Here is a 20,651-nt window from a genome sequence, read left to right as displayed (position 1 = left end):
CTCCAACATGTCGTTTCATTTGACTTTGGGCTGCAAGTGTTTACCGTGTTTGAAGCTCCTTCATCACCACCACCAGAGATGGTTTCTCCTATGAAAGCACACATGCGGTATATCGCAAAGAACTTGCTATGTTTCGCAAATTAGTTGGTGGACGTCCTGGTGAAGACATTGTTTCTGGTCCCATTCATGTTTGGGTGTTGGAAGATGCTAATTCTTGGGCAATGAGGTATATTGTTGTACTCTCTTACGGGTTAAGTTCATTGCTTTTCTAGAGAGATTATATTTTCTGCGAGGAGAACCATGGTTTGGGGAAACTAATATGTACTTATCCAACCATTTTGCTCATGAGTTTATCAATCTACAAACCAATGGAGATCATCGTTGTCATGTTTATGCGGAGAGCCTTGTAAACATTCTTGAATAGAAACAATAATTCAACCCTTCTCCATTTTTACTTGTCTTTGAAAATTTCATGCTAGAGTGATTTGATGCGCGTTTTACAGAATTGGGTTCTTGATTCACGTTATGTCACAGCCAATGGTGTTGTATTTAGGCTGGCTAACACGACCTCTGGGTACAGGTATATCTCTGATCCCCAACATGTCGTTTCATTTGATATTGGGTTGTAAATGTTTACCGTGTTCCTCCTTCTTCACCACCACCAGAGGATGGTTTCTTCTATGAAAGCACACTTGCGGATATCGCAACGAACTTTCTATGTTTTGCAATCAAGGCAGGTAGGGCTGAGCAGGATTATCCAGCCCGACCCAAACCCGAAAAAATCGACAAAAAAGAAGCAATAGGTCGAGTCGGGTGGACATGTGAGGCGAAATGGAAAGACAATTTCGTACGGGTGATAACGGTCGGGTACGAGTTGGGAATTTAAAATCCAATTGTACCCGAACCCGACCGCATATAAGCATCATGTGTATTTAAAAAATCGATTTTTTAACCTTGAGCAGTGTGCAGTGTTCAATGTAAAAAAAAAGCAGTCTTGCAGCACTTACGTGACTCATGACAGCAAGCTAGCTGTAAAAAAAAACTCTCTCATCAAGTCTAAAAGCTTCATTGCTTCAAAGCCTTCAACCTCTCTCTCCTTGTCCCTTTCTCATTTCAATCAACGAGAACGCACACAACTCCTTCTTTCCTTGCAAGACCCTTCCTTTACAACTCTTTCATCTTTCTTTGCAAGCCCCACACCAACTGAGCATAGGAATGCTTTGTCAAATAGGCCTCGAGCTGAGAAAATAGGCGTTTTCGAGCTACAGTAAAGGGGCTTACTGGTGAACCGAGGAAAGGCTGGAGAGATGAATCTTTTGTTGTATTTTTTCCATGCTTCAGTGACGAGCAACTGGATCTTTCTCTGTAAATTTTGGTTGAACTTCTGTGTATTTTTTTCTTCATGTATTCTTCTCAACTTCTCTGTTTTTAGGTTATATTTTCTTTGATCTTCCCATCTTCTACATTGGTTTTCCTTCTTAGTTTTCTCAATTTTTTTTGAGTTCAAACCGCCCCAACCCACCCGAGCCACCAGGTAACCGGTCTCACCCGGACCCGACACACCCGAATCATACCTCAGGCCAAACCCGGTGTGTTTCACCCGTAACCGACCGAAACCGACTCGTGCTTAGCCCTAAAGGCAGGTAGTCAAGTGGTTACGCGCACCCCTTGAAGGAGGGGTGAATGGGGGAGTTTTGATACATATACATTTCACTTTCGTCTTCATTTTATTTTCTATCTCTTTATATTTTTTATCACATCATTTATCATATCACTCATTTATTTCTCTTTCCTTTATAAATTATCAAGGTTGAGATGGAAAATGTACGTCAACATACTTTTTCCGTGAATGGGGCTACACCGACTCAATTGCATTCTGGACAATAATGATATACTCACACCTCATTTTTTCTCCACTTCATTTCCACATATTTTTATATCTATTTTGCTGCTCTTATCATCACATCTTATACTTTCTCTCTCTAATAATTTTTTCTTTTCTTCCTATGTCACCTTCTCGCCTCATTTTTGAGGTGTGAAAGAATAATTATTCGTGTATCACACCTCGATATACAAATTTAGATTAGTTCAACCTATTTACACCCGAACATGACTTTTCCCGAGTTTGAAGTTGTGTAATCTTCCTTACGGGATTCTCTATCAATGAACCAACATCTTACGGGTAGTTTCATATGTGAGTATGAGGTCAGGTACCTGTCATCCTAAAGAAACATTACTGGGTTGGAGAGTTTCTGTTTGGAATTATAGATGCAAATGAATTTGAATTCTAGTGTTCGTTGTGCTTGCTGATCTCAAATCTTATTCATATCGAGAATGGTGGCGTGATTACAAGTGGCGACATAATTTGTAATTTGTATAGTATAGAATTGACCTAAGGACAAGTAATGTCTCTTCCAGCAGAAACAGACAAAACCGAAAGGAAAATTATTAAGACCGCTAATACTCTTTTTCTTACCATTACCCAAAAGTTAATTTTTTCTTATAGTCTGTCGACAAATAATGCAGATATGGTGTTTGGTAAAGTAGAGAGTATTGAAATGGACATGATCAATACCGCGTCCCCCCAACTTCTCCCACTTCAATAAAAGTTAATGATCCCAAAGGCAGTCTAACGTTCTAAAGGGCCATCATTTGAGTTAAAGTTCAGTGATTCGCACAGTCTTTTTCACACGTCAATAACTTTTAAGTACACAATGCACATAAAATAAAATCGTGTGACAAAACTTGATAAATAAAACCACTTTTTAGGCTAAATTTCTTTAGGATCCGAAATTGTTTACATTGTATGATTGTAAAGGAAAATATCCAAGATCAACAAACAATTTGCAGAATCTTATAATAAAGACATGATAACAAATCTTATTAGGAGCAATTGCTAAACTATATATGCATTACATTTAATTTTCCATTGCAAAATTGAAAGCTGAAAACCAAGTAGTCAACTTGAGTTGGTCCACACACAGTTGCAGCCATCCTCATCAAGATGCAATGTGAACCAGCCTTCTTGTCAGCAACTCATAAAGGTGAATTAATTAACGCTCCCCATTTGAAAAATGCACCTCCTTCTTCCTTTCTTCAATATCTATGCAGAAATTGATACTATCTATCATTCAGAATCATAACCTCACAAAGTCTTGAAACAAAGACTAATAGAGTTTCCTGATAAGTCACCATTGACCAGCAACATTTTCCCATAATCTGCACAACCCAAGATCAAAGTTACTAGTAAACTCTTTATGATAAAATCTCACATGGGTGCCTCCTTTTTAGCTTAGTTTTGGAGAATTTTCACTCCAAGAACAGGAAATGAAGTCCTTTCATCTTCTCCTTCCTCTGTTTCTATTGCTTGTGCTTCTTAGTCCGCAGCTGGTTGTTGGAAATGCAGAGCTCAGAGCTCTGATGGACTTGAAATCCTCTCTGGACCCAGAAGACAAGCTCCTTGGCTCGTGGACAAGTGATGGTGATCCATGCAGTGGTTCCTTCTTGGGGGTTTCGTGCAACGAGCACCGCAAAGTGGGGAATATATCATTGCCAGGGAGGGGTCTTTCTGGCAAGCTCTCTCCAGCGGTGGCTGAACTCAAATGCTTATCTGGTTTGTATCTGCATTACAACCATCTTTCTGGTGAGATACCAGCAGAGATTTCAAATCTCAATGAATTGGTTGATCTTTATCTCAACTTCAATAATCTATCCGGAACCATTCCTTCACATATGGGGAACATGTCTAGCCTCCAAGGTTAGTTGAAGCTTCATTAATAGCATATGTTTGTATCAGCTTATTTTTTCCATAACCAATTCTGTCAAGCATAAGCTACTCATAAAAGGTTCTTCCCATAATTGATTTTAGCTTTAGAATTAATGGTAGAAAGATTTCCAAATATGCACTACTTAATACTCTTGAACTCCATGAATTATATTGAGTTAGGAAATATGAATGGAATTTATCTCCCACTCAATTAGTTAAGTTGCTTGGACTGCTATCATTTGATAGAGTTATTCTAGGATACAAGAAAATTTCTCCTCTTACCCCTTTAGCCCTTTCCTTTCATGAAAATGGTACACATCTTTCCATAAAGATGAGAATACTGACTCTCTAAATAACTGAATAAGCTTCTACATTTCAAAGGTATGTGGAATATTGGTGTGACAATTGTTGTATATGTTTGATATACTTTTGACATGTGAGTCTGCATTATATCAAGCCTAAGAACATTAGATATGAAATTATGATGAATGAACCCAATTAGACCAGAGCCCCACAGGGATGTGGATGTTCTTAGCTCGACCAGGGTTGTCTCCTCAGGAGGATACTTGAGTTAGACCGAAAAAATAATGAATGAAACCCATTCCCCTTGTAATTTATTTCTGATGAACCTACTTGGTGTTAAATTTGAGGGATTTTAGATTGAGTTTTGTATGTTAATCCAAGTTCTATTGTTCTTTTATACTTTTAGTGCTGCAGTTAGGCTATAACCAGCTGGAGGGGAACATACCTGAGCAGATGGGTTCATTGAAGCAGCTTACAGCTCTTGCTTTGCAACATAACAAATTAACTGGTCAAATTCCTCTAAGCTTGGGGAACTTGGAGATGCTAAGGAGGCTAAATTTGAGCTTTAACAATTTCAATGGTATGATCCCGGCGACACTCGGTGATATTGCATACTTGGAAGTTCTAGATGTTCAAAACAATTCTCTTTCAGGGATTGTTCCTTCTGGTATGTTCTCTTATTGCAGCAAAATTGACCCTTTCTGATCCTTCACTCATCTTAAAACTTGTCTTGTTATTGCTCTTTGTAAATTTGGACACATACTGATTCATGTTTTAAAATGAAAATGAAGCATTGAAGAAATTGCAGGAAGGGTTCCAAGGTGCAAACAACCCAGGTCTCTGTGGAGTTGGATTTTCTTCTTTGAGAGTATGCAACACAGATAATAAATTTGATGCCAGCCAATTTGATGCCTCAGATGTATACATAAACACAAATCCTCCAAAAAATATCCCAGAGCCTGCAAATACCAAGTTGCATTCTAACCAGACACACTGCTCAAGATCAAGAAAGGTTACTTATACTGTCATTGCAGCAAGTGTTAGTACTATCACTATCACATTCATGGCTATTGGGTTTTTCATATTTCTCAGATATCGCCGCCAAAGACAGAGAATCAGGAATTCATCCGATCCTTCTGAGGGCCAATTTAGTCCTCACCAGCCTAAAGAATCTTACAGTAGAAGTCCATCTCCACTTGTTAATCTTGATTATTATTATAATGGATGGGATTCATTGGCTGATGGTGAACATTTAAAAAGTTTTAGATTCAATGTTGATGAGGTGGAATCAGCAACACAGCACCTTTCTGAGGCCAATTTATTGAGCAAGAGCAAATTCTCAGCAGTCTATAAAGGAGTTCTCAGGGACGGTTCTCATGTGGCTATTAGAAGTATTAGTGAGACATGCTGCAAAACTGAGGAAGCTGAATTTGTGAAGGGGTTGTGCCTATTAACCTCACTGAGACATGAAAACATTGTTAAGATGAGAGGCTTCTGTTGCTCAAAAAGTAGAGGTGAGTGCTTTCTTATCTATGAGTTTGCCACCAGGGGAAATCTGTCTCAATATCTTGACATGGAAGATGGAAGCAACCATGTTCTTGAGTGGTCCAACAGGGTTTCTATCATCAGGGGCATTGCAAATGGTTAGTCTCTCTTGATTCCCAAAATTCTCATAGAAACTTATCATCAAATGGTTCATCATAAACGAATTGCAGTTACTACAAGAGGAAAAAATAAAACATTGCGCAAAACAATAATGATACTCGGACACTCAAATAGTATAGACACCCTACATATACCTCTTCTTTCTTTCTCTTCACATCGCATCACCTAACATTATGTATCACATCAACTATTTATCTCTCTTTTCTTCCTTTCTAATTCCGGTGCCTTCCGAGTGTCTGCAGTGTGTGCATGTCCACGAATCATTTTTACGCTATCCAAAATGCATTAGGTGCTACTTTAGATATAATAGTTATTCTCTGTCCTTGATATTGAATTTTCCTTTATGATCAGGAATTGAATATCTGCACAGCAATGAAGCAAGTAAAGCTACAATAGTACACCAAAACATTTCAGTTGAAAAAGTTATGCTTGACCATCAGTTTAAACCATTGATCATGGATGCTGGCCTCCCCAAGCTTCTTGCAGATGATGTTGTGTTCTCAGCTCTGAAAGTAAGTGCTGCCATGGGATATCTAGCTCCTGAATACATCACTACTGGACGCTTTACTGAGAAGAGTGACATATACGCATTTGGGGTCATTGTTCTTCAAGTTCTATCTGGGAAGACAACAATAGGTGGTTCAATCCGGAACGCGGTTGAATCTTTAAGATTTGAAGAATTTGTGGACAAAAATCTAAAGGGAATATATTCTAAATCTGAAGTAGAAATTCTTTCAAAGCTTGCAACAGCGTGCACCCATGAGCTTCCTGATCAAAGGCCAGCCATGAGGGAGGTGATTCAGGAGCTGAGCATGTTAGCAACTCATTCTTCATGATCTACCCCTTTCTATGTGTACTATGAGACATTGAAACATTTTCTAACAGCTCTGCTTCATCATGGCTATGGTTTCAATTTGCATAGTCATAAACTCATTACTAATCACTTGCCAAATAATTGTAAATTTAAATGAAATCCTGTCTTGTTTATTCAGCATGGCTGAAAGTGTGGAAGGATGTTCTTTTTCTGTAATCGGGAGGAAGTGCCTCTAAAGGTAACTTAGATATTGAATAAATTACTAACAATCTTAGCTATAGTAACTTAGATTATGTATAATTACTAACAATTTTTAGCATCGTTCATGATTATTGTTGAATACCTTGAAGGATATTCTTTTACTGTTCTGCAGTTATAAATAAACTAGTTACAACACAATGGTACTGCATAAACTTGCCCATGGCATTGAGCATCATACGCAAAATGATCAATATGCTGTTGATGATCTTGGAAGCCATTCAAAATCACTGTTAGTTCTAGACTTGGAGCTTGAACCTGCCTTCACCATCTCCCTAGCTAAGTTACCTGCCAAGACAAAATATGAACTAAGAGTAAGGTCAAAGAAATTAACCAACATTGAAGATTTTCAGAAAGTTATGAAAGAATCCTCAAACGTGGAGAAGCATATCAGAGAAGAAAAGTTATGTCAAAAGTGCCCTCAGGTTCCCAAGAAAATATTTAGGCCTTCATATGAATAAAACTCACTTAATATCAAACAACCAAATTATCCTAAAAGCTTAAGCTATTAAGTAAATGTCACATGAATGATTTTATATTATTATTTCTAACACGCCCCATAATTAGATAATTTCAATAAAATTAATTTTTTTCCAACAACATTTCATCAAAGTTAAAATTTCTACAAGAAAATTATATATGTATATCCTAAAGAGTATAATAAAGCTGCATGAAAATCCTCATATTTAGCCTACTAGTTTGAAATTTGACAAAGGGTTGATCAACTTGTACAAACTTTATTTTCCATCTTATTTCCACTCATATTTTCTTTTCCATCCACTCGTACAAACATTTTTTTTTTCTTTTTTTCTTTCATTCTGGATGTGGGTGAAATTGAGGTGAGAATGAGTAATATTTCATACTTAAAAGTGTGTAAACTAATTGGGTAGCCTATTTAACCTGTCTCCATCAACAAATATTCTACTTGCAACAAGATGAATATATATTTGCTATCTTCCACTTGTGAGCTTCTGAACGAGTATCTACCCATGGTCGCTATAAGCTGCTGAAGCCGTTCATTTTGCTTATGGTCAAGGTCAAGCATTGATTCCAGTATAACTTGATCTTAAAAATGATTAGATATCTTGAAACCTTTTTAATCATACAAATTGCCCCACGTTTTCAGGGCTGTTTTAATTTTGCACACCGAATCGTTAAAGGCATCATCAGCACTTGGTTGGTTGGTTTAATTTTAGTAATCAGGCATCATCTGCAAGTTGCATATATACGGAATACAACAAAAGCTAGCTCCAACCTTATAAAATAATAGAAATTAGAAAGCTATATATTATGCTCTTAACCTCACTCAGCATGAACATACTTTATGCACTTACATGTAAACAATGTTAATTGGCAATTAGATACATGTTAGCTCCACTACAAACATACGGTAACACTCGCTTCGAGATAAAATTAGAATGAAAATTTGTTCATGTTATACTGAACTCAATCTGTATCCAAATATGCAAATACCTCAATTGAAAAACGAGCCGCCATATCTTATTTCGGACCCACGTCACTAAATCCTGCAAGGCTGCAATGCCTATCCATGATTTGTATTTCTTTTAGTTTGACTAGCGTTGTTATGTTTATTAATCAAAATCTTAAATCATATGATTATAAATTAAACTAATTAAAAAATGCCAATGTGTGCTCAAGTGGCCCAGGTGCGATAACGAACATTGCTGGCATTGTGGAGTTACTGTGAGCGTATAGTCTAAGTAAACACGTTTCTTACAATGAGAATTGGGCAAATTTAAAATAAATTAAGGATTAGCTATCCATGATTAAACAATTAACTTCAACGTAATTATAAATTTGCTATGAAAACAACATCACCACTTGTGTTAATGCATCAATCCGAGTATATCTGCAATTTGTGCTAAAATATTTACTCTAATCTGCGTGGTTGTGACGGGGATTATGATCGATTCTGTTCATATTGAAATCATGTTCATATCGTTACAAGTACTTCCTTCTGGAACTAATATTATACATTTATTTACGTTGTTCTAAAAATGGACCAAAGAATAGACTATAGACTTAGACTTATTCACTTGATACTATCCACTTATCAATTTTTGGTACCTTCACATCATTTATCATGTTCAAGTTCAACCACCCACACCTAATCGGAACCGTCTATCATCCATAACTGTTAATAACATTTTTCTACCATAAGTATATGACATAGTCAATATTATTAATACCCATAGTTACTACATAGGGCATTGCATTGGCATACGGTTAGATGTTATTATCAGTAGCGTTGGCATATTATCAAGTCTATGCGTACAACTTAATAATAATACAACCACAATAGGCTAGAGGCAGACCTAGTTGGAGGTGGCGCAGCCATAAAATCCCCAAGAAATGAATCAAACCAAAGTGAATTGTGTGCACACATTTTTAATTTGATTCTCTCCAAATATGAGAAGAAAGTGGAGAAAATAAAATGAACTGTTTTTTTACTTTGTAAAATTTGTAAAGTTTGATTCTACAATTTCCCTTACTTGTTTTTTTACCATTTGTCCTCCTATTAATACGAAAACAAGTAACAACAATATATGACATTGACAAGTATGATAGAGAAGAGAAAATCAGTTTAGCGTGACAGCATAGTTAACCTTTACATACAGACAAGATCACAATCACTATTCAAGAGAAACCGGAGTTATCCGAAGCTACCAACACGTTGGAATGCCGCGGCTAAGGAATAAATGTCAACGGTCCTACATGCTCTGCTTCTATCTCTCTCTCTAGAACCTCCTCAGCTCCTAGTCATCCTTGTTCTTCTCTCTTCCGCGTTCTCATGCTCCTATATAATCAATATTAAACCCTCGTGATTCAATCTCAAACATTCACAATCACACTAAATATCACACCTCAATTTCCATACATACCCCAAAACCAAAACCATCATCATCATCAAATATCAATCATCCGAGGAAGAGGAAAATGAAGCTAGTTTGGTCCCCGGAGGCAGCATCAAAAGCATACATCGACACAGTCCAATCTGTAAGCATTCAAAAATCATCACACCTTGTTTGTCATGTTCATATCATTCTTTCCATTTTCCATCCATGTCTCTCTCTAACCTTGTTCAATTCATTTTGTTGACCAGTGCCCTGAATCAGGGGTGGCAGAGCTTGTTTCCGCCATGGCGGCAGGGTGGAAAGCGCAGCTCATCGTGGAGACATGGTCAGAGGGAGGACCGATCGCCACGAGCAGAGGGTTGGGGATAGCAAGAGGGCACACGAGCGGGAGGCACGTCTGCGTGGTCCCTGACGAGAGATCAAAGGTGGAATATTGTGACAGGATGGGGGAGGCAGGGGTGTGCACGGAGGTGATGGTGGGGGAAGCGGAGGAGGTGATGGAAGGTTTGGTTGGGATTGATTTCATGGTGGTGGATTGTAAAGGGAGGGAGTTTTCCAAGATTCTGAGGGTGGCTAAGCTTAGCAGCATGGGGGCTGTGTTGGTTTGTAAGAATGCGAATTCTAGAAATGTTACAGGGTTTAAATGGCGGAGCGTGGTTGATGGAGGTTCTTCGCGGCGGCGGCTTGTTCATTCTGTGTTTCTTCCGGTGGGGAAAGGGCTTGACATAGCACATGTTTCTGCTGTTGGAGGTGGTGATTCTGTTTCTGGGATCAAGGGTAAGAGATGGATCAAGCATGTTGATCGACAATCAGGGGATGTGCATGTGATTCGGCGATGAATGAACATGTTTGATGCAAGCAGTTGTTTTTTTTTCTTCTTCTTTCTTTGCTGGTATTCTATTAGCTGCAAAGATTGTAACAGATTTTATTTAACTTCTTCATTTTTGTAACATGTTTTGCCAAAATACACTGATTAGTTGTAATTAAATACAATGATGCAGTGTGTATGTGGTATCTCACAAACCATTCCATTTATTCTTTACTGTTATGAGACTCTGGTAGTCCTTTTTTATTTCCATCTGTGATGACTTTTGCGTCTGGGACAGAATTTCTTTCTTTCTTTTGTTTTGTCATAAGAAGATTACTTGCCACTTGCCAGCTGGGATTTTGGGAAGCTGAAAGGCAAATAGGAAGAGGGGGAAGTGGACAGGCTAATATCGGAGTAGAATATTCTCATATCACATGACAGAGTCATGTGATATATTGCATATATCTCTTTATTCATAGATATTCAAAGAATTCCCTAGTTAAACATATAAGGAGATATATAATATAAACACAATTTCAACACGAGGCATGATCTAGCATATGTTTTGACGATGGATATCTCTCGAGCTGTTATTGGGAGCAACTTTTGGAAGCCATTCGTTTAGTTTCCTTTGAAGATGATCCGTCTCACTCTTTTGCTGACATGATTGAGCACATTCAGTGTAGAATCTCAACGCATAGAGGTATTGTTTTGGCGTTACTTTCGGGGAGAGTAACTTGTTGCGAACTGGCTTGCCAGTGCTTCCTTAGCTTTTCGTTTTGGGTCCATTGTTTTACATCCCCTTTTGGTGAGTATCATCATGTTCTTAGGCAAGATGTTAGCGAAGGCATGACCTCGGTGTCTGTTGTTTCTGCATTTTAGCCTTGTTTTTTGGGGGCTTAGCCCCAACCTTTAAACAGAACAATAAATATCATATTGAGCTAGTTACCAGATAGTGAAAGTTAGTTTACAGTATCACTCAGAATTAGTCCAAAGTAATAAGCAATGGAGAGTAATGAGTACTGATTTTAAAATCTTTAACAAATTGGGGTGCATAGATGGCCTTGTTCTAACATGGAAACGTATAGGGAACAGACTTCCCAACTACCAAAATGACAAAATTCCGTCCCAGCAACCGAATTGTGTATCAAACATACTTCTGACTTGAAGCATGGTCCCCAGGTTGCTGACCTTCAATAATGCAGAAGACCCATAATTGCCAAATCACATGGGAGAGCTTAAGATAACAAATTAAACATAACAGATTCAACTCAAATATGGTATTTCTTTTTATATCAATAATCCTGTTGCATGAAATCATAGCTGCATCACAATTTTGACTAACTACCAATATATGTGCAGCCACAAGTTGCATGAGATCCTTCTAGTAGGCTGGCAGAATGTTGCGTTATGTTGCTCAAACTCTTGGTTATTTTCAATCATTCATCTAATGTGTTTGTACTGAATAGTGGCAGTATCAGAGGATTGTGCATTTGTGCCCTGCAACCCCAAGATTCAGGAGCAACATCAATTGAGAATAGGCACAATAAAACTGATAATAGCCGGTTTAATAAAAAAAAACTCAAGTTGCCAATAATGGTGAACTTACTAAAGGGATAAACTGTTTCAAGATTCTGGAATACAATGTATTAGTCCCAACTACTTTTACTTCTTCTAAACGCTTTCTTATCTGAAAGCACCTTCTTGCTTTTAAGGCGTTTCTGCTCTCCTATGGCAGCCCTTCAAAAGTACACATTCAATTAACAGTTGTCAGTTTCAATGTTACATGCCCTTCACACTCAAGTGACTCAATGTAATAAAAGCCACAAGCAAAATGGTGTCCAAAATGAGATTGCATTTTTAACCTGAAGAAATTAAAAAATAAAAAGAGAAGTGCTCTTACATCTTGGCAATTTTCTTCTTTTGTTCTTCTGATGGAGGAGGTGGGACATAAGATGCAGCATCAATGATTTCCTATTTTTCCCATTAAATAAACAGAAAAGCAACATTGTCGAGTAAAAGTCATTTTTCAGGAACAAGAACATCGTATCCAAGATGACACTAACCAGGAGGGGTGCTGAATAATCATATTTTTAAGGAAATAATCGGAATGCTTATAAGATATACTCATATTATATTTTGTATACACCACACCTCATTTTTGTTCTCACTAATATTTGCAGGGTCAAGACAAGTACACTATGGACTCCGCTATAACAAAGACATGGCAATCAAGCAACTCAACAATAAAGGAATAGACAGCCAATGAACAGTAACAAACAAGGAGCCAATTTACAAAGTACTTCTCCAAGAAATATTCCATTTCTTACTTATTCAGTATGTTATTATAACTCCTCAGACAATCAAAAAGATAGTCAGCGTTAGAACTTGACTTACCTTCATCTAATACACAAGAACCCAGAAAATAAGGAGTAGGATATGTCTACCACCAAGTCAATATCCTAAGCTCCATTCTTCCCCTAGTTTCTTTACTATCAAGATAAGGGAGTATTTACAAACACAGCATTTTCAACAAACAAACTTCTACAAACCCCATTAACACCAGAGAAGAATAGGAAGTAATAGAATCCAGAGCTACAAAAAGTAAAATCCAGACTTATATAGCTGATATGAGTCCACAGAAACTGTCTTGCACACTGGAAAATTCCATTTCAAGAAGCTAATACATCATTATTATTTATAGAATTAAGTCCCTGGTGGGAGAAGACTTGAGAGCTATAGAAACATAATCATTTCAGAATCTACCAAGTAATGATAACCGTCATAAAAAACCATTTTTGGGCTTCCACTGAAGAATTTTAGATTTGAGGAGATATGTTCTTCAATAATAACATCTGATGCTAAAGCATACTTTTAAACAAGTTAACAAAAGAAAGAAATTTTATATACCTGAAGCTTTGCCAAAGCATCATCGATATTACCCCTGAAGAAAAACTGGTAGAATAAGGATCAATCTTACAACATACAGGAAAACAGACAACAAATACGACAGAAGCGAAGAGGCAAACTTCTGTGTTCTAGTTTTGGTTGAAGAAATCACAAGCTCCCCATCCTTGTTGATACGGTTTTTCTCCTGCTCAGGAATTCAAGAATATTAAAAGATAAGGTAGATATCGGTGAATAATGAGCATATAGCAATAAGATGTGGCTTCACATAAATAATGCCAACCATACAAGGGCCTATAGAGACAGTTGAATAAACCAATTGTCCCAAAAACAAACTTAAATTGTTAGGTTTAAGTACATGGATAATTTTGCATCTGACAGCCCCTCAAGCAATAGTCAATCGGGTTTGAAGCGTGGACTATGCCCAAGTTCACCAAACACTGTACTGAAATTTAACTTCTACTTAAAAGAATAGGATCAAATTCTAAACCACTTAACTACATAGCTTTTAATATCATGTCATGAACCAACTATTTCAAAAAGCTAAGCAATTAGGTGACAGTATACATAAATGGTTTCACTTTCACATCTAACAAATAAGCAGTAAATCATATGATTTTATAAGGACGAGAAAAGAAAAGTTGCGACGAACTAACCGTTTGAATAATCTTGTCCCTGATCCTCTCACTAAGCCAATATGCATTTTTAACATTGAAGCGCATGTCCACCTTGGTATTCACTGTCCAACAACAGGCATAACAATACAAACAGTATTATACTAGTTAGCCCCAGCCAGCATCTAAAATAGAAACAAATAAAAAGAATAACCTTTGATTTCCACAAAAACAAGTTAAAAAAAAATTAAAACCAACCTTTATTCACATTCTGACCCCCAGGTCCTCCGCTTCTGGCAAAGCTCACAGTAACATGATCTGAAACCAAATTTCAAACAAAAGGGTCATTTAATTTTCCTTTTTTGTTCCTCAAAATGATGAAATTGATGAAGAAATGACACACCTAAGGTGATTTTAGGAATAGGCCCAGTATCAGCAGAGAGAGCTCGTTGTTCAGCTTCATGGAGGAGATGCTGAACCTGCGATAACCGAGACGACACTTTGTTGCCAGAATCCGAATTTGAAGAAGCGCATCGAATTGCAGGGAAGCGAGAGTGGCGTGATTGAAGAAGTGATGTATTCCTGTATGGAGAGAAGGGGAGAGCACGAGAAAGCACAGAACCGACACGAAGCGAAGAAAATGGAAGTGTGAAAGAGAGGTGCAACATTTCATTCAGCACCATTCTACTGGTGGCTGAAGCCATAGCATTCATCAAGGTATGAACCTCGTCCACAATACCCAACCCTGTCCCTTTTGTTTTGTTTTGGCCTTCGTTCTCCGGTTGATTTTCGATTCCTATTTCGTCATTGGATTTTTTTAGGTTAATTTTTTTTATTTTACACTCTCACCAAATAAGATTTTAAAGACGTGTGCCTTAATCAATCAAATTAAATAATTTTTTTTTCATTTTTAAAATCTAATTGGTTTTTTTTAACATCTACCGCTATCTGCTATGAGTTTCCTATTTCTCTCATCATCGCTGTCATTCATCAACATAATTTGTTTCCACCCCTCCATTGCCCTTACCCACCACTAACCATGCCATGGAAGGTGCAATCACCATAGTGACACAGGCCACAGCTAAGAGTTCTTTTCTGAAGTTCTATTCGAACAAAAATGATATAGGATGCATGTGTGTTTGGTTTTCATTGGATTGAGTTTTTCGACTCTAACCTGACTATTGAACAGCCCTATACTACACACTAGTCACTGGAAGCCAGGTTTGGAGGGAGATTGTGCTTATTCAATACATCTCTAGCCAAGTCTGGTTGGTTTCCCTTCCCATATACTTTCCAATTCAGCCTCAATTTAAATCAACAATGAAACTCTTGGGTAGTCAAAATTTTAATCAGAAATAAATGAAATAAAGAAAAAAGAGAAAAATATTTATCTTATTTCAATTCAATGTTGTCATTACTCATTAGTGCCTTTCTTCGGCAGTTACTTTCATTTTATAAGGAAAATATGGTTTAGGAATAAAGAGACACACACAACTCTCAAAAGAGAGTGTAGACCAGGAAATATTCATTGTTATGATTAAAAAAGATAGTTGCGAAGATACTATGGTCCATATTTATACTACAAAATATCAAAAGACCAATACCAACTCACATAAAAAATTAACCACCTCTAGCTAACTCACTAATCAATAGTTCTAATACATCTCTCTCCGCCAGCAAATCATACTAGTACCAGTCTCATTGAGTAAGCGGGTCGAAGTCCGCAAGACAGCGGACTAGTGCAGGCTATATCCCGAAAAATAGAGGACCGCTAAATGCGGTCCTACGCGGAGCGGGCCAGCACGAGGCGGGTCAATGCGGGGCGGGCCTACGAGGGCAAAAAAAGAGTAAGAGAGGCCAAAGTCCGCGGACCGGCCTGTGAAACCGCAGACTAGTGCGGCTATAGCCCGGAAAATAGAGGACCGCTAAAATGCGTGGCGAGCCAACACGGGGCGGGCCACCCGCGTACCCAGCTCTACTCATTAAGGACACAGGTAAGTTTGTACTTCACTAGTCTGGAAATTCTGCAAGTAAATCAACATTCGCAGGTTTCCAGCCTCGTTAAGGACACACCCTCTGGCTCAACTTTCAGTGAAAGCCGGACTAGCTCACATTATTTTCAGGTGCAAGGGCCTTTTTTAACAGAGGAATCCTTTATCTAGCATAAAAGTTGCACTGGACACAAGACAAGCACCACATGCACAAAAAAAGACAACTAAATCCCTCACGCAGTATAAATGGCAGTAAATGTAAACTACTAAGTTTGTTATACAAGGAGGTCATAGTATGAGAATGTACATGTCTTAGATACTAGCATCACTATTATGATCTCAGTGTTCAAATCCAGCCTACCAAAGGCATAACACCTAAGGCCAAAATCACCATACACATAATAGGAAAGCAAGGAAGAAACACACTTAAGAGGCAACAACATGAAAGGGCGAGACAGCAACAATGGTGCCTTAATTTCGCCTCTGCTCTCTTGGATGATACAAACCCTTATCTCTTGAATCTGTCCTTATCCTCTCCTGTGAGCGGGAAGAACCGACTTTTCCCCTAGCTTCAGTCGACCCACCAGGATGAGAGTGCTCCGGAGAAGGGAGCATCCAACCTCCCTGCCGGGCCTGCTGAGCTTGTCCACTATGATCAGCTCCTAAAACACCAAAAAGCACAAATTAAAGATCACAAACAAACAGCATACTTCTAGTGGAAGGAAAACAATTACTCAGCAGCCACATTGAAAGTATTTTAGAAGTACATAAACATCACGCGAGTGATTGTTACTAGTTATTACAATGTCATAATGCCAGACCACAGTAAAGGTCTTTGGTTTTGATTTTGCATTTTTTTAATAATCATAGACTTTGTTTAAAAAAATATAGATGAACAAAGAATGAGTAAGGAGCTTCTTCACACTCTAGAACTATTTAGTTTTCTTTACAATGCTGGGAAAAAGTCCACAAAAAAGGAATGTTTCCAATGACATGATAAAATGTTCACAACCATGCACCTATGCAAAAGCCATTTCTCTTTAAACCCTCTAGATGTTGGCAAACACTATTGTGTATGCGAGTCAAAAACATTTTTCAAAACATGTCTGAAAGGTGATCAGTGTTGCCAATCTCGGATAACAGCGGAGCGGCCGGCAACAAAAATGCTATTTCGGTATAGCGCATAGTGGGATGGCCGGTGCCCGCTATGCTGATTTTTTTGTATAATTTATATAATATAACTATACACATATAAATGATTAAAAATACTAATTTATGACACTAACATAAAAAAGTCATGGGTGTCTTACACAAAACATAATAGTACCAGAAAGTCAAGGTAAAAAAGGCCATGAAAGTTCTCTGTCACTTCCCCATCATCCTCCTCAAACTAGACCATGTTCAGTATGTTTCCGAAGCAAAAACCCTGAAATACCTCCCCAAAATGCCCTAACATGAACTTTTTGTGGGTTGTTTATGGGTTATTATCAACTCCAGCAAAAAGCAGCCAAATAATCACCACTATGGCTACTATTTCCTCTCCTTTAGCAGCCTCAACAGCTGCTACACTGAACTTCACCGCTACGCAATAACTAGGAGCGGCTAAGGGCCGCTACGCAACGGTATAGCGCCATTATACTCGCAATTGACAACCCATATTAGCGATGTATACTACAACACACACACAGGTGCGCCATACATAGGCTGACTTTTGGTATGGGATTTCTCCCTATTTTGCTCGTTCCATTGTACTGGGTTTTGTAAAACAAGGTTAATGATATATATATATATATATATATATATATATATATATATATTTCAGAAAATGAAAATATGTGGGACAAATATGTGAACATAAAACTGTCATCATTCTCTGATAAAATGAAAATATATTTTTTAGAAATTAATCATCAAAACCACCATTCCTAAAGTGGCACAAAGGAGACTCAATTACTCACCAATACTACCAACCCATCCAGGCAAGTACTTTTGACCCTTTCCTTTCCATTCTTCTTCAAATCCAACAAGTTCATCTACAAAATCACAACCCAAAACCTTCAGTAATGCTGACTGACAATGGTATAGAACTATTAAAGTAGTTGTCATATCACATCACAAAAAATAAATGAGTCCACAAGATACTTAACGAACCTTCGTTTAGATTGTGCAAAGTCTGCATAGTATCCACCTTACCATCTGAGTTGAGTTTTCTTGCGAGGGAATGTCCCTGTAAAACATCAGATATAAGTAAAATAAAATAAATTTGTACAGGACATCATAGGAAAACAGTTGGAAGTTACCCTGAAATCAAACCAATTAAATACACAATTGCTACCAAAGCAAAGGGAATGGTATATGAATACCTTTCCGTGCAGGCCTCTAGAAATTCTGTGAGAAGCTTGCCTTGTCGAGCTATCAGCCTCCTTGCTCTCTTCAAAGGTCACCTAACACAATGAAGATGGCATCAGAAAAACATCACAAAAATCATGGATCCAGTATAGCTTTTAATCAAAGGAACACTTACTCCATCACTCCCGCTCCTCCTTGTCCTCGATGAAGTATAATATGTTCCATTTGCACCACCATAGCTGACTGTTGAGCTCTGAAAGGAGAAGCTGCGAGTTTGAGGCTGAGGCTGAGGCTGCGGCTGCAGCTCCATATTGAACCTGTTGTAATCATGTCTACCCTGCAAATGTCTGCTCTTCTTCCCTGTTAGAGAAAAACCACACCAAAAAAAAAAATCAGCCCAAACAAAACCAAGCTACCAGTTTTAAGAGAGATAGAGCAAAAGCACCAACTGCTTAATGCAAAACATACATTACCTTCAAGACCACCATCTGGATGTTCAACAAAGGGTTCATTTTCTGATCTACTATGTTTTCTTGGATTGTCTTTCTTCACTTCCTTTGCTTCCTCATTTTCATCATCAGAGTTCAATTCCTCAATGATCGGGCCCCTTCCCCTACTAGGCTCTGGAGGTTGATGCGTAAGAAACCCAGATGGCTGCATATTCGGGGGAAAAGGAAATCCAGCAGGACCACCAAAGGGACTAGACTCGAACATCCCCCCTAAAGGACGGGTGAAGAAAGGGTCCTCAAATGGATCCCTTCCCCCAAAGAAGTTTGAGATTAAACTCCTGGGAGGTCCAAAGGAACCAAAGCCTCCAAAACCACCAAAAGGGTCACCAAAGTCGGAGAAAGGATCCCTGCCACCTCTGCGCCCTTGCATTCTGTCTATCTAACTCTTTGTGCAGTTTTTACTGCAGGTACATGATCCATGAAGGATAATTAAATTGCAACCACAAATAATGTACAAACCATACAAATAGTAATATAAGAAGCATGGCCCCAGTGTAGGACACTGACACAACACAAACACCCGACACTCGCATGACACATATCACACACATATTTGTTGTGTTTGAGCAATTGTTTTCTTCAGCTCGGACACTTCAAGACAAAGAAATCCGACACGTCTTGTTGGCAAGACCTTCTGGGACACTTATATTAATTTCTTTAAGGCAAACAATAAAATATCTTTTATATGAAGCTCATTGGCATAGAGCTTAGGAAGTTAATTTGTATATAATCCTCAATTATATACACGCGGTGACCGTATTAGAGTCTGTGCTGCATAACTAGTAATAATCCTCAATTCCTTATTATGATCTAATTCTTTTTTCTTTTTGGTTTGATTCCTGCGGGGATAACGTAGGGTTTAACCTAACCTAACTCATTTTTTCAAACGCAGATACTTGATTCAAACAATAGTTGCATGAATCAACAACATAATTCCCAGAAAAACCTAAGGAACAGCAAAACCAAACATGGAATCAACAAACCAAAACAACAACGCAACAACTCGATTAAGCATGAGGATCGGTGAAATGAAACAAACTACAGGTACGATTGCGAAACAAGCTAGTGCGAAACGAAAAGAGATCAACATGAACAAAATTCAGAGGCCTGTGACGAGAGAAACAAGTACCTGAGAGGAAATAGACAGGAGAGTAGAGATGGAGAAGCGGAAAGGATCGTCGACGAACTGTGATTGATTATCAGGTACAGAAGAAATTGGAGAGAAGGATTTATGAAGATTTCTTTTCTTCCAGAATTCTGTGGAAGGAAGGGGAATTGAGTTTGGTGCCCCACCCCTTAGGCTTTGCACCCCACTTTATTAAATACGGAATTTAAAGTTCCGTATCAATACGGAAAATAAAATTCCGTATATGTTTTAGTATATAATGAGTGGTTGAAAATGTGACACGCATGCTTAAATGCAGTACGGAATTTTAAGTTCCGTATTCAATAGGGAGAATACGGAATTTTAAATTCCGTATTTGATAAAGTGGGGTGCCAAGCCCCATAGGTGGGGTGTCAAACCCAACTCCCGGAAGGAAGGTACCATCCACCAACAGGGACGAATCTATATTACCAAAAATCGTTGGGCTTTGTTTTGAAATTACCAAATGGGCCATCCACCGCCCTCGACTATAAACTTTTTTTTTTGTTATAATGAAATATAAAAAGTAATTATTTAATTTATATAATTAAAATTAAAAATATGAAAATTAAATATGATTATATTTTAGAGTTTAAATGATTAAATTAGATTTAATAAGTACATGTAGGGATGGAAGTAGGTCAGAC

General features: G+C 38.0%; 4 protein-coding genes across 5 annotated transcripts; 2 read left to right on the top strand and 2 right to left on the bottom strand.

Moving 5' to 3' along the window:
* The first annotated feature begins 2,863 nt into the window (after positions 1 to 2,863).
* On the top strand, positions 2,864 to 6,828 carry LOC130712033 (protein NSP-INTERACTING KINASE 2-like). Of its 2 annotated transcripts, none has more exons than XM_057561855.1 (4): positions 2,864 to 3,757; positions 4,484 to 4,736; positions 4,861 to 5,712; positions 6,086 to 6,828. In XM_057561855.1, exons 1-4 carry the CDS (start codon positions 3,479 to 3,481, stop codon positions 6,568 to 6,570), a joined length of 1,869 nt encoding a protein of 622 aa, XP_057417838.1. In that variant the 5' UTR covers positions 2,864 to 3,478; the 3' UTR covers positions 6,571 to 6,828. The 2 variants fall into 2 exon arrangements, with proteins under 2 accessions (XP_057417838.1, XP_057417836.1); XM_057561853.1 differs by having other exon boundaries at positions 2,865 to 3,757; positions 4,476 to 4,736.
* A 2,559-nt stretch (positions 6,829 to 9,387) lies between these two features.
* LOC130711173 (uncharacterized) lies at positions 9,388 to 10,754 on the top strand. Its single transcript, XM_057560675.1, has 2 exons — positions 9,388 to 9,824; positions 9,931 to 10,754. Exons 1-2 carry the CDS (start codon positions 9,765 to 9,767, stop codon positions 10,519 to 10,521), a joined length of 651 nt encoding a protein of 216 aa, XP_057416658.1. The 5' UTR covers positions 9,388 to 9,764; the 3' UTR covers positions 10,522 to 10,754.
* Positions 10,755 to 11,475: 721 nt separating this feature from the next.
* LOC130711172 (uncharacterized) lies at positions 11,476 to 14,824 on the bottom strand. Its single transcript, XM_057560674.1, has 8 exons — positions 14,415 to 14,824; positions 14,270 to 14,329; positions 14,054 to 14,136; positions 13,520 to 13,584; positions 13,401 to 13,434; positions 12,394 to 12,464; positions 12,100 to 12,230; positions 11,476 to 11,990 (listed from the first exon to the last, which is right to left on the bottom strand). The coding sequence occupies exons 1-7, from the start codon at positions 14,722 to 14,724 to the stop codon at positions 12,140 to 12,142; spliced, it is 714 nt and encodes a 237-aa protein (XP_057416657.1). The 5' UTR covers positions 14,725 to 14,824; the 3' UTR covers positions 11,476 to 11,990; positions 12,100 to 12,139.
* Positions 14,825 to 16,221: 1,397 nt separating this feature from the next.
* LOC130713878 (uncharacterized) lies at positions 16,222 to 20,172 on the bottom strand. The gene is made up of 7 exons (XM_057563697.1): positions 19,990 to 20,172; positions 18,825 to 19,261; positions 18,527 to 18,711; positions 18,366 to 18,446; positions 18,154 to 18,229; positions 17,961 to 18,035; positions 16,222 to 16,664 (listed from the first exon to the last, which is right to left on the bottom strand). Exons 2-7 carry the CDS (start codon positions 19,228 to 19,230, stop codon positions 16,474 to 16,476), a joined length of 1,014 nt encoding a protein of 337 aa, XP_057419680.1. The 5' UTR covers positions 19,231 to 19,261; positions 19,990 to 20,172; the 3' UTR covers positions 16,222 to 16,473.
* Between the last annotated feature and the right edge of the window lie 479 nt (positions 20,173 to 20,651).

The sequence above is a fragment of the Lotus japonicus genome, chromosome 4, assembly GCF_012489685.1.
Source record: "Lotus japonicus ecotype B-129 chromosome 4, LjGifu_v1.2".
In the NCBI taxonomy this organism is placed as follows: domain Eukaryota; kingdom Viridiplantae; phylum Streptophyta; class Magnoliopsida; order Fabales; family Fabaceae; genus Lotus; species Lotus japonicus.
This window is presented reverse-complemented; position numbering and strand designations above follow the sequence as displayed.

Coding starts and splice junctions, on each gene's coding strand:
- LOC130713878 (XM_057563697.1), bottom strand. CDS start 19,230: ATGCAAGGGCGCAGAGGTGGCAGGGATCCTTTCTCCGACTTTGGTGAC. Junction 18,447..18,526: donor GGAGGAGCGGGAGTGATGGA/GTAAGTGTTCCT, acceptor TCATTGTGTTAG/GTGACCTTTGAAGAGAGCAA. Junction 18,230..18,365: donor CTAGAGGCCTGCACGGAAAG/GTATTCATATAC, acceptor GATGTTTTACAG/GGACATTCCCTCGCAAGAAA.
- LOC130711173 (XM_057560675.1), top strand. CDS start 9,765: ATGAAGCTAGTTTGGTCCCCGGAGGCAGCATCAAAAGCATACATCGAC. Junction 9,825..9,930: donor ACATCGACACAGTCCAATCT/GTAAGCATTCAA, acceptor TTTGTTGACCAG/TGCCCTGAATCAGGGGTGGC.
- LOC130711172 (XM_057560674.1), bottom strand. CDS start 14,724: ATGAATGCTATGGCTTCAGCCACCAGTAGAATGGTGCTGAATGAAATG. Junction 14,137..14,269: donor GGGTCAGAATGTGAATAAAG/GTTGGTTTTAAT, acceptor GTTGTTGGACAG/TGAATACCAAGGTGGACATG. Junction 13,435..13,519: donor ACCAAAACTAGAACACAGAA/GTTTGCCTCTTC, acceptor GTTTTTCTTCAG/GGGTAATATCGATGATGCTT.
- LOC130712033 (XM_057561853.1), top strand. CDS start 3,328: ATGAAGTCCTTTCATCTTCTCCTTCCTCTGTTTCTATTGCTTGTGCTT. Junction 4,737..4,860: donor TTCAGGGATTGTTCCTTCTG/GTATGTTCTCTT, acceptor ATGAAAATGAAG/CATTGAAGAAATTGCAGGAA. Junction 5,713..6,085: donor CATCAGGGGCATTGCAAATG/GTTAGTCTCTCT, acceptor CTTTATGATCAG/GAATTGAATATCTGCACAGC.